This window comes from Euprymna scolopes, chromosome 27 (assembly GCF_053919585.1).
Source record: "Euprymna scolopes isolate OS-2025 chromosome 27, ASM5391958v1, whole genome shotgun sequence".
Taxonomy (NCBI): Eukaryota; Metazoa; Mollusca; class Cephalopoda; order Sepiida; family Sepiolidae; genus Euprymna; species Euprymna scolopes.
The window spans coordinates 91,501,200-91,514,122 of record NC_136508.1 but is presented as its reverse complement, the minus strand read 5'-3'; the positions used below and the strand labels follow the sequence as shown (position 1 = coordinate 91,514,122).

Here is a 12,923-nt window from a genome sequence, read left to right as displayed (position 1 = left end):
TCTTTGTGATTCCGTTTTACTTATTTTCATTGTTTCTATTTTGTTGTGACGCATTTCATGTAAAATCGGCTTGTATTGTTTTGTTAGATATTGTTTTACTTATTTTCATTGTTTCTATTTTGTTGTGACGCATTTCATGTAAAATCGGCTTGTATTGTTTTGTTAGATATTGTTTTACGATTTTACGATGTGTTTAATTAAGGATTAGTATTATTTTCCTGTCTATTATTTAGGGATGCATTAACTTCGATTTTTCTTGTGTTGTTTAAGCTGTATTAATTTAATAATTGACTATTGTTGTTTCTATTTTGTCTTCCGTTGTACGTTTAATGTTGTTTTGTGCTATGGTGGTGAACAACTTCCTGGGGAACACGAAGGCAGCAAACCACGCCAGACTCATTAGCAGCATGATAGAGGACTTCCCAAAACTCGGGTGTTTGATGAGTATAAAGATGCACTTCCTGTTCTCACACATCGAGAAGTTTCCTGAAAACCTTGGGGCGATGAGCGGCGAGCAAGGAGAAAGGTTCCATCAGGACATGCGCCAAATGGAGGAGAGGTACCAGGGGAGGTGAGACGCAGTCATGATGGCGGACTACTGCTGGTCGCTGAAGAGAGACAACCAAGCAATGAAACATTAGTTTTGTCTTGTAACATTCGCATATTTTGTGTTGCATTGTGCTACGTTTGATAAAGCATTGGCTGCTATTGTTTTGGTGTGTTTTTTTGTGGTGTGCTGCATTGTATTGTTTTCTTGTATTGTTTTGTGTTGTGCTGTGTTAGGGTGCATTTTTAATCTTTGATTGGTATTGTTTTATTTTGTAGCGTTCTTTTTACGTGTGGTAACTTGGGTTCCCGTCAGAAAATAAAAATAAAACTGAACAGTTAACATATAAACATGATATATTTACGGATTTGTTGAGTAGACATGCCAACAATATTACATCGGAAAAGCATCAATTAAAGAGAGCAAATTCCGGACCAATTTCCAATCCAGAGAGTATACAATGTTGTTGAGATATCCTTGATCTTGAACAAAACTTTGCTGCCACCTGATTTCCTACTTCTACAACCACAGCGACTCGACAAGCGGGTCCGAAGACACAACATCTAAACCCTCAATTGATCCTGGTAGCATTCAAAATACGTTTTGGCATTTGACATTTTTTCTTAAAACACTTATTCCAGCTATGAAAAGTTTCTGAGTTACAATTTTACCATTAATTATCGAATACATTAAAGGGAAGTAATCATGTCATTAGATATTTTCCATGGGTTCTTCAAGTATAAATATCTAAAAAGAAAAAGAAAATATCTAAAAAGAAAAAGAAAATATCTAAAAAGAAAAAGAAAGCATATATTTTTAACATTAAAAGGAAGTAATTTTATCGGAGCTCCTGTTTGACCAACATACATTCGTTTTAGGTTATATTTAGTTCATTGAGGTTTAGCATATTCAGTTTTTAAAGATGGGATGCTTCTAATGAAATTTATAGTGTGTTTCCCAATCAACGTTTCCTTTTTGTTTCAGTTATTGAAGGCAGCGATGAGAGTGGTGACCCTACGTGGTTAATAGTTGGTCTTACGATTGCAGCACTTGTTATTGTTATAGCTGCTGGAATTTTTTGTTTCAAATACCACAGTTACTCAAGTAAGTTTACTTAGTTTTATGAATGTTATAATGGTGGCATGTTTAACGGGTCGCATGATAATATCCTGTATTTTTGAATTTGTATGCTGCTTAAAAAAAAGGTTTGTAAAATTTGTCCGAGTTTTTCTCAATTCTGGTGTTATTATAATTTGTAAAAATCTATTAAAAAAAAAACATTCATCTATTGTTGTATTCCTGAAATTGCATTTGTCTGCCTCTGCTATGCACTTTCCCATGCCTCAACTGAAAACGAAAAACGTTGTACCTTTGCACTAGGACACAAGTGCCTAATTTTCTTGTATTTTGCTTATTTTAAAAGTCTCTTTTGAGGGGGGCACACACTCCTAAATTCTGAGGTTTATATAAATATTTTCTATTAATTGTTTTACAATAGCACCATTTATATATTTTTGGATTTTATGTAATCCTCCCAGGCATCATCTCTCATTATTAAGTGATTTGCTATTATGCTATTTTAGATGTTCGTTGTTATAATACCATGCTCCCAGGCATTACCTTGCATTATTAAGTGATGCGTTATGATGCTATTTCATATTTTGTTTTCATTATTCTTTATTTATAGTGAAGAAAAGAGCTGAAAATGAAAAAAGGAATAGCTCTCTACATAAATCGGGTGAGTAAAAAAAAAACTGATATCTTTTTATATTAAAAACGATTTTAAATTGTTAAGAATTAAATAATCAGTCATTTCGAAAAGCTAACAGAAATCATCATCACCATCATCATCATTAGCAGCAGTTTAATGCCCTCGTTACATGCTAGTGTGATTGTAGGAGTTGATAGAGCAAGTTCAAAGAGCTTCTACATTTATTAGCCAGAAGAGCGTTACTAATGCCCATCAAGAGAAGAGTCTCAGACATGTGTACCTAATGTAATGGTTGTACGAAAGTCAAACCTGACTGGTGAGGATTGAGGATATTCGTTGCATGGAAAGAGATAATATGAGTAATGTTAATATTAAATATAGGTTTAGTTCTGATGATGTCTGAGGAAGATTAAATCTGGACAATACAAGGAGATAGATGCAGAACAGATTTCCGATGGTATGACCACATTGAAAGAATGCAGCAGCAGTAGCAGCAGTTTAATGCCCTCGTTAGATGCTGGCAAGCGTTATCCGACTGTAAGAAACTGATTTCGAAGCTAACCTATCTCTGACCAGGCCCTTATTCATCCATCTTTCTCTCAAGAGTAATCTTATCACTTCTTCCAATGTTTTCTTTTGCCTTCCTTTTCCAACCGACCCTGCAGCACCAATTGTTCTACATCTACTAACGCAGGAACTCTCATCGATTCTTTCAACGTGAACAATCGAAATAGAATCGTCTTCTGAAGTTTATCATTTTCATATCGTTTCTCTTCATGCAACGCTTGTCCTCAACCCTCAGTGGGCAGGTTTCACTTCCATACATCATCACACTGCATACAGAGACCAGATAGAATCTTCCTTTGGTTGACAGAGGTAACACTCCGCCGGTTAGAAGTTACTCTATCCACCCCCAATATTTAGACTGACACTAGCACCTGCTCGATCCTGCTATCATCAGATTAAAAAATAAATCTGTGCAACAAAGCTTCACCATCGAGATATAATTTCTTCACATCTGAGTTTTCATCCCTCTTCATTGTGTTACATTTTTTGAACACAAACTAATTAACTTCTCCTAAACTACGTGTAATTCCACAATGCTTAGAAGTAACATATAAAAAATTGAATCGCACCTGACCACGGCCACCGAGATATAGAAGACCCGTTAACTGAAAAATGCCTGCAGGCCATGTAGGTTAAGATTTGTCGAACTGTTACTGCCGATACTATATTACAGCATTTGTAAAAAGAGCATTAAAACATGTTAAAAAAGAAAAGAAAGAAATCCAATTCGATTAATAATGAAACTGAACTTTATTCAATATAAAACATAAATATTATTTATGTAAAATTACGTAATTTTAAAGCAATATGCAACCTAATACTGATAAAACTGAATTATGAATTTATGGAACAAACAATTAAAGAAACATAAAACACAAACAATTCTTGATCTTCAGGACAAGACCACAGTATAGTAGTATCTCTTCTGATGCTACAATTCACCTTTCTGTCCTCTGCCGGTGGAAGAGAAATCCTTCATGACTGAGACAAATTTTATTTTTGTTCCTATCAAAAGTGTCCCTTATTAGGGAGCTGGATTTTCCCCCTCTACAAGATTATATGTTGAAATATTTAAATAACTATTACTTTTAATGCAGAAATTATATTTAAAGTTTTGGTTTTCTGTTCTTTTATGTTCATTTTTCCCATGTTTTTTTTATCAAAACGTGTAGCGTATTTTCATCAGTTACATGGTTAGGAATCCTATACTCCACTATTGTCTTCATTTTCACATCAGTGCAGAATACATGAATACGGAAATGAAGTTCACATAACTACTAAAAGACAATCACACCATAATGTGAACATTGGTTAAAAACTAAGAAAATATAGTAAACATCTATAATATTAAATCAGGGAGTGGTGAATTTGGGAGGGGATATTATTATTTCCCTCAACATAGGAGTTGTCTCACAGGCCATCATCAGTAATCGCTCACTGGCAGTAACTTGTGGTATTCGCTGGAGACCGCGTGACAGCAAGTCCCCCCAGATTTCCAATGTTCTCCACCTCTTGACCACTCGTGCAGATAATTGCACGTTATTGCAACAGCCGTTTCCCATTGATTTCTCGCAGGTATCGGCCATTGGTGTTTCCTGTGGTTTGGGTTACAAAATGTCTCCCCAAGGTACCAGATTTGAATTGAACACTTCCAATGAAGATCTGGTTAATACTCTCCCACCTCGGACTTTCCATCCTCCCAGACCCTTCACAACTAGATGGTGTGGCGCCAGTCGATGTCATCTAAACTTTTTTTGGCACTTCACTGGGAACGTGGACCTTGCGTAAACGGGGTTTAATTTAATGGCTGACCCCTGAAGTTTTCTTTCACTTTCTTTGCATATATCTCATACACGTTTTTTTTTTGTAATCGAGCATGTATTTTATTTTTTGAATTTTTAAAAGTTTATTTAATTAAATTAGATTCGTACTTTTATTTCGTGCTTGCTTTTATTTTATTTTCATTTTATTTTATTTTCATTTTATTTTATTTTCATTTTATTTTCATTTATTTTTTATTATTATATTTTCCACACTAATATTTTTATTTTTCGTTACATTCATTTTTTCATACAAATTCAAATAATGCTTTTGGCCTTTTTTTTGCCTCAAATAGTAACTTCAAAAAAGTTTTTGTGATTAAATAAACCAATGAAAACCTTTTGCGTATGCATTTTTTTAGGGGCAACCATTAAATTAAAACCCGTTTATGCAGGGCCCACATTCCCCGTGAAGTACCTTTTTATTATTGTTGTTGTTGTTGTTATAATAATAATAATAATAATAATAATAATAATAATAATAATAATAATAATAATAATAATAATAATAATGGTTCTTGTTCAGTGTACGCACCGTGCTATATTTTTGATAGGATTTTCAAGTTAAATTTTATCGTATTTTTTTTCATTAAATTGTTAGGTGAAAGTGCAGAATAGTTAGAAAGCCCCCCCTCTATTAAGAATAGCTTTCTAAATAAAGTTATTATTTCAGCACGGTAAGTACACGGCACAAATACTCAAAAATATTTATTTATAAGATAAACACAAGAAAATATGTTAACTAAAATTTAATGTACTCTTTATTTTTAGTTCATATCAAAACTTTAATTAAAACTGATTAGTTAATGAATTTTTAAGATGAATTTGTGTTCGTATGGTTCGGGAGAAAATAGAGAATTTCCTATTTCATTTCCCATTTCAGTCATGTAAATTATTTACAGATAAAATGTTATAAAACAAACAAACAAAAAAATTTAAGTTTTAAATATATTTCAAAGAAATAAATTACGCACGGTGCTTAAATAATTAATTCATCGATCGTTTAAGTTAAAAAATAAATAAATAAATAAATAACTGTCATGAAAAATGCTTCTAACTTTAAAATATTTGGAAATACTCAATGAAAAGTTTTATTTATTATTAAAAGAACAGACTAAAAAATATTCTCATATAAAAATTGTTTTGCAGTTTAAAAAATAAATAAAATGAAATATTCGACTTCCTTCGATAGATATAAAAATTAGTTCAAAAACAACCCACTTACTGTCATATTTTGTTAGATTAAAATTATCTCAATGTGCAAATTGGAGAATTGTTTTTTCTCCTTAGGAGAATAAAAAAAACATGCACGTTTAGACTACTTTCAGAAAATGACAATCTAAGGCAACGAAAAATATTTTTATGTCCATGTGGTTGAACACCGGAAACTTTAGGCACCTTTACCTACATGTTGATCTGGTAATGACGTCACACTGTTATGTTCACCGGCCTACTCTCTCGATAGCCGTGACTTGACTCTCTTTCCTACAAACTGAACAGGGGAGATAACTCAAATGGAAAAATAATTGTGTGCTTCGATTTTGTGATTGACATGTTTAAAATGAAAAACAAAACAAAACATGTTAATGATGTATGCAGCGGGGTAAAATATTTACCATTATTTTCATTATTATTAGTGGGATCACATGGAAATTCGATGCTGTATTCTGCATCAATATTTATAATTCATAAATTCATAAAGTAAAGTCGATTATCCCCGACAGTCATCATAGGTCATTAAACACGAATGCTATGTGAAATTCTGATATGGTCACATGGTTAATTGATGTGTAACATGGTTAATTGATGGGCATATGAGCGCGTGAGAAATATCAGCAGCAGCAAAGGATGGCTGGCTTGCGATGAGATTAGAAGTAGTAGCCGCACATGTGCCAATTAGGAAGTGTGCGCAAGAAGAAAAAGAAAGAAAAAAAGAGAAAAAATGCATCACGTAGTTGAGATAAACAAAGTCGATGTTGAAAAAAAATGGATGTATAAAGTCGAAGGCGAGAAATGGTTGCCTATGACCAGCGCGAGGTTAGAAAAAGAATTTATTACTATCTGGAGATATAGCTGGACTAGGGCTTGATTAACTAAGGACTCAAATATTTTGGCGAAAAGCGGGAGGAGGCTAATGGGGCGATAAGTTAGTGGGTCAGTTCTTTCACCAGAATTCTTGAGGCGGTTTTCCAGCAGTCGGGAAAGCAAGATTCGTTAAGGCATTTATTGTAAAGTTTGGAGAGAACTGGAGCAACCTCGGCAGAGCACTTTTTTTAATAGCACAGCCGGGATGAGATCTGGTCCACATGCTTTTGAGGTGTCTAGTTTTTTTATAATAGCATGTACCTGAGAAGGGGTGATTTTCAAATCGTCTAGTGTGGCGTCTGTTCGCAGAGGAAAATCAGGGAGTGAGTGGTGTACCGAGTTCAGTGTGGAGTTTGAGGCAAAATGACTGGCAAGCAGGTAGTCTTGTCAGTTGCCGTGCAAGCAACCTCATGATTGTTTGATAATGGGGGAATAGTTGACTGTCCATTATTTTCTACGCTGTTGTAGATTTTCCAAAAATCCCGGGTTCCTAATTTCTGTGCTTCGATGCGTTTTCTGGTGGTTTTAGAGTAATCTGTCTTAGCTGTCTCTATCACTCTCTTACAATTATTTCTAGCTTCTATAAACTTCTGTTTATTTGAGCTGGACTTATGTCGGTTGAATCTGCGGAACGCATGCTGTCTTTGACAAATGGCAGCTGCACAAGCAGAAGTAAACCATTGGGGAGAGTGAGGCTTGCTATAGAATTTCCGTGCGGGAACATGTGCTTCAATTGCAGTTTTGAACCATTCAGTGGTCTCATTTGCACACTGTTCCGCTGGAAGAGTAAAGATATTTTGCCATGGGGCATCTCTGATGAGCTCCCTGATGGCTTCCCCATCAGCCTTTTTGTAATACCTCGTTGTTTTGAATAGTGGGTCTTCAGTTTTAGGGCGAGAATTTAGGCTGATTTCTACCATTATCACGGTGTGATCAGCATTCCCGAGTGGGCTGTGGGCATTTGTTGTACAGTCATTGGGAACCGTTGTCAGAAAGAGATCTAGAAGTGAGGCATGTTGATCTTGCTGGTCTGGGAAACGTGTCGGAAATGTAACCAACTGAGATAGGGAATGGGATATAGAGAAGCTATGTGTTGCGCTACCAGCTACATCTGTATGATTAGAGAATCCAAGCCAGTTACTGTGGTGGACATTGAAGTCACCAAATACATGTATTTGTGCGCTAGTATCGAGGGAGAGTGTTATATCTATGCTGTCTGAGACTTTGTTTATTAGGGTACAGTCTTGGTTTGAGGGAGAGCGGTAGCGAAAATACAAGTAGCTAATATTGTGTTGCATAGTCTGAAGCACATAAAGGCCTGGTCCTCTGATTCTAGTTTTATTTCTTTAGTCAGGGGGAGGGTGTTACGAATATAGACTCCAAGCCCATGCATATGTCTGTCCGAGTCCTTACGGTAGAGTGGGAGATAACCAGGCATGTTAAAGTGGTTAGAGGGAATGGAGGAGTGAAGGTTAGTTTCACTTAATGCTAAGATATCCGGGATGTTTACAAGGAGAAATGACTCAACATCATCTAAGTTAGTTCTAAGCCCGCGGATATTAGTAAAGGCAAGCCTCAAGGAAGGAGGCAGGTTGGTTTTCTTTGAGTTTGGTCCTGGTTTAAATGTAACTTTTGCTTGAGCTGTCATTTCATTTTATTTTATTTGCTGTTTCTATCATCATTCCTACTTTTGTTTAAAGCCTTTCTCTTCCTACTCTTCCATTTTCCTATTTCTTTTATTGTCCATACTTTTTCTTTTAATGATACTCGTTATTTCTGTATGGTCTCTATTTTCTTTTTAATTATTTTTTTACTTATATTCTTATTATCTTTATTGTTTGGTTGTTTTTGTTTTACGGCATATCAACCCTTTTCAGGTTATTTAATGGCGAATCCAAAGATTTAGAAAAACAATTTTTTAATAGAAGATATTTGTTGTTTTCAAGTCGGTTTCTATTTAACCCACAGTTGGGACCCTAACAGGTACTACCACTCCGGGTCAGAATGGACCTGGGAGCAATGGAAATTAAAGGGTGGCTCCACACTCTCCAAAGTCCGCAAGCTGGGGTCTCACCACTGGATATAGTTTAAGGTCATATCCAGGTCCCTTTATTTTTTAGCTTCCTATTCCTGTATACTTAATTCCTTCTTTGTAATTATATTTCACGTTTTTATTCTTGTATTTTATGTCTCCAACAATATATCTTAATATACACAGTTTCTTTTATTTCCAATGTAAATGTTCTAAAGCTAAAATATTGTTTCTATAAATAAAACTTTGTTTCTATAAATAAAACTTTGTTTCTATAAATAAAACTTTGATTTTATGAATAAAATTTTGTTTCTATACATGAAAATATAAAGCTTAAGTTTTGTCTGGTTCAAAAGGTGCCCCAGTACCTAAGATATTTGTTAACGATTTTGTAATGTTGTATCTTCGTTTGCAAAGTAAGCTTTGATTTTATAGATGAATGTTTGCTTCTATAAATAAAGTTCGGTTTTTATACATCAAACTTTGTTCCTATGAATACCACCTTTTTAAACAAATAATATTGTTTCTATTAATAAAACTAATTTTGTTTCTATGAAAAAATTTACTTCTGTTCTATAAAGAACGTTTCTATGAACGAAAGTTTGTTTCTAACAAAACTTAGTTTGTTTCTATAAATATTTTTTTATTATTTTATAGGGGATGAAACAGCTAAAACTGTGTATGACATAATTGGGATACCAGAAGGAGGTAAAAAGAAATTTGTTTCTATAAAAAAACGACGGGTAAAATGTCACAACATTATCACAAATAAATAAAACTTTGTTTCTATGAATAATTTTCCTTCATTCTTTTACTTCTTATAATGTTTATAATCTTTTTACCGTGGTGGGATCTCTCTACCGTGCTAGAAAACTGCTCATGCCTGAAAGTATCCTACACCTCTATAAGGCCACCATTCGCCATGTATGGAGTACTGTTGTCTCATTTGGGCTGCTTAAGAAATAGTTATTAGGTCAGGGTTAAGGTTTCGAATGAAGCAGATTTCATTTTTTTTCCATCATATTTTCCCTTTTAGCAATGGTTTCAACGATTTGTTTGATTAAAAATTCGATAATATGCGTAAACGCTTACTTTCTTAAGTTGCCTTATGATTTTGACCAGGACTGTATCCACAGTGCCACTGGCTAACAGATTTTAATATATTAAACCTTTGGGAAAAATTCTCTAATATATATATATATATATATATATATATATATATATATATATATATATATATATATATATATATACATATATATATATATATATATATATATATATAAATTATACATCATAATATATATATATTTTATATTATATATATGATATACATATAATATAATATTGCGCACAATATATATATATATATACATATATGACATAATCATAGATATATATGGCTTAATCATATATATATATACACACACACATACACACACACATATATATATATATATATATATATATATATATATATATATATATATTGCCATGCAAAAATATTGGACACATTACATTTTTCTTTATAACTTTAATTAGGGTTCAAGCTATTACCTAAAATTTGGTCAGTATATTCCTATTACTAAATTATATTTGGAGTAGTAATTACAAAATAAAAGTATAAAAAGTTTATATTTAAGGAAAAATATGAATTAACAAACGCAAAAGTATTGAATACACTTTTAAAAATTCTTTTTCTGAAATAAATTTAAATGACTTTTGCTTAGCGTGTTGCAATAATGCAAACTGGTTATCACTGACCAATCAGAGAGCTTTGTATTAAAATTATTTTATAAAATTCTTCCAGTTTGGGCTCACTCCTTCAAAGTCAACCAGTTCATTTATAAAAGTGCCTAAAACTGAAGAGTTGTCAATAGACATTCATCAAAAATCATTGATAAGCACAAAAAAGGAAAAGGGCATTGAATAATATCAATGGAACTTAATCTACCACTTAGTACAGTTGGAAACGTTATTAGAAAGTTTAAAAACCCTGGTGAAGCTGTTGCAAATCTTCCAAGATGTGGTCGGCCAAGGAAGTTAAACGAAAAAAAATCAAGGTGGGTAAGCAGAAAGGTACAAAAAAAACTTTTCTTACTCGTGGTGAAATTCAAACCGACCTCAGAGAAGCTGGGATTAATGTCAGCAAGGATACAATCAGTAGAGTTCTAAATAATGCAGGTTTTGTATCAAGGTCCTCAAGGAAAGTTCCATTATTGAAGCTTAAATATGTCAGATCACGTTTGAATTATGTTAAAACAACCCCAAGAATTTTGGAACAAGGTAATCTGGTCAGACGAAACGAAAATCGAAATCTTTGGAAGAAACAGCAACACATGTATGGCGTAAAAATGGCACTGCTTATGACAAAAAGAATACAATTCCTACGGTAAAGTTTGGCGATGGTTCGATTATAGTATGACGGTGTTTTTCATCCAATGAACTGGTGAACTAGAAATCATCAATGGTAGAATGAATGGACGTATGTACAGGGTGATTTTGGAGAAAACCTTCAGAAATCTGCTGATTTGTTGTGACATAATAGCAATTCCGTGTTTCAGCAGGACAATGATCCCAAGCATACTTCTAAACTAACCAAAGAATTGCTTAGAAATAACGGAATTGACGTTCTTATTTCCAGATCTCAACCCAATTGAAAATTTGTGGAAAATATTGAAGATCAATGTTCCCAAGAGGAATCCACAAAATATTCAGCAACTAGAAAAGTTCTGCAAATAAGAATGGCGCAAAATACCTGCATATAATTGCAAAAAACATGTGTGCAACTATAGAAATCGATTGGAAACTGTTGAACGCAATAAAGGCTATGCAACCAAATATTAAATCAATGTATCCAATACTTTTGCGTTAGTTGATTTATATTTTTCCTTTAAAATAAACTTTCTAAACTTTAATTTTGTAATTACTACTCCAAATATTAGTTAGAATAGTAATAGGAATATACTGACCAAATTTCAGGTAAAATCTTTAATCCTAATTATGAAGAAAAATGTAATGTATCCAATACTTTTGCGTGGCACTTTATATATATACGACATAATCACGTTGACACACCTGTTCTCGCTAGATCACCGAAGTTAAGCAACATTGAGCCTGGCTACTACCAGATGGGTGACCATTTGGGAAATCTAGGTGCTGTATGTTCTTTCCGCTTATCTCGGCATTGTTTCCAGTCGTTCTGAATCTCCACTTGCCACTGGTATGCAACATTGTCGACTCAGAAGAGGTGTGGTTGAGATTGCGCAACTCTTGCCACAAAAATCTTTTCTTACTTAGTTTTTTAGAGTGGGTATCCATAGTCTGTCAAGACTGAAGAAAGCCTCTCTCTCTCTCTCTCTCTCTCTCTCTCTCTCTCTATATATATATATATATATATATATATATATATATATATACTAGCATGGGTACCCAGCGTTGCCTGGGTTGACATGAAGTTCTGTTTGAAACACACCTGTATACTAATCATTTTCATCATGGGCAACGTGGATACCCTCACAACAAAAATAAAAGAACGGATGAAAACATGTAAATGTAATCACCCAAAAAAAGAAGTACGTGATCCCCTCTCCACCAGATATTTCAGCAGAAGGGCTACAAAGAGAAGAAACTATTCTCCGGATGAGTAGCACTGGAATGACCCCCCCTGCAAAGAAAAGATAATTAAAAAGTAAATCATTGCAACTTTTGTTTCAATAAAAATAGCAGCGAATGCCCGTGCGATCGCAAAAAAAAGATCTACTAAAAATTAATTCCAAAAGCAATTAAATGACATTTTTCGTCATTTTATATTTCTAATGTAAACCCCCCCCCCCAAAAAAAAAATCGTTCTTTTTTATAAAATTGTTAGGTGAAAGTACAGAATAGTTTCATAAAAATTAATTAAATTTATCGTTATTTTATGTTTTAAATGTAATTCCTGCCCCCACCACAAAAAACTAAAAGTTTTTGTATTTATCATGTTTTGTACCCGCCCCCCCCTCGATCGCCAAACTTGAAAAAATGTTAGAGATGACATGTCTGTTTGAACGCTTTGTGGCCAAAAAGTGGGTGCTCATTTTACGTTAAATTTATATGGAAATGTTATCCCCCACACCTAAAATGTTTATTTTTTTTCAAAATTTCTTCTTTCATATTATT

At 33.6% G+C, this 12,923-nt stretch overlaps 1 protein-coding gene across 9 annotated transcripts in view; it reads left to right on the top strand.

The window, feature by feature from the left end:
- The window catches only part of LOC145248983 (uncharacterized), a 309,978-nt gene that overhangs the window by 275,403 nt on the left and 21,652 nt on the right, over positions 1–12,923 (top strand). For 7 of the 9 annotated variants that reach the window (XM_080110817.1, XM_080110811.1, XM_080110818.1 and 4 more), the window contains 3 exons: positions 1,532–1,651; positions 2,235–2,285; positions 9,420–9,470. In XM_080110817.1, coding sequence (XP_079966943.1) covers positions 1,532–1,651; positions 2,235–2,285; positions 9,420–9,470 — 222 coding nt within the window. The remainder of the gene's footprint in view (positions 1–1,531; positions 1,652–2,234; positions 2,286–9,419; positions 9,471–12,923) is intronic. The other 2 variants (XM_080110813.1, XM_080110816.1) reach the window with 2 other exon arrangements.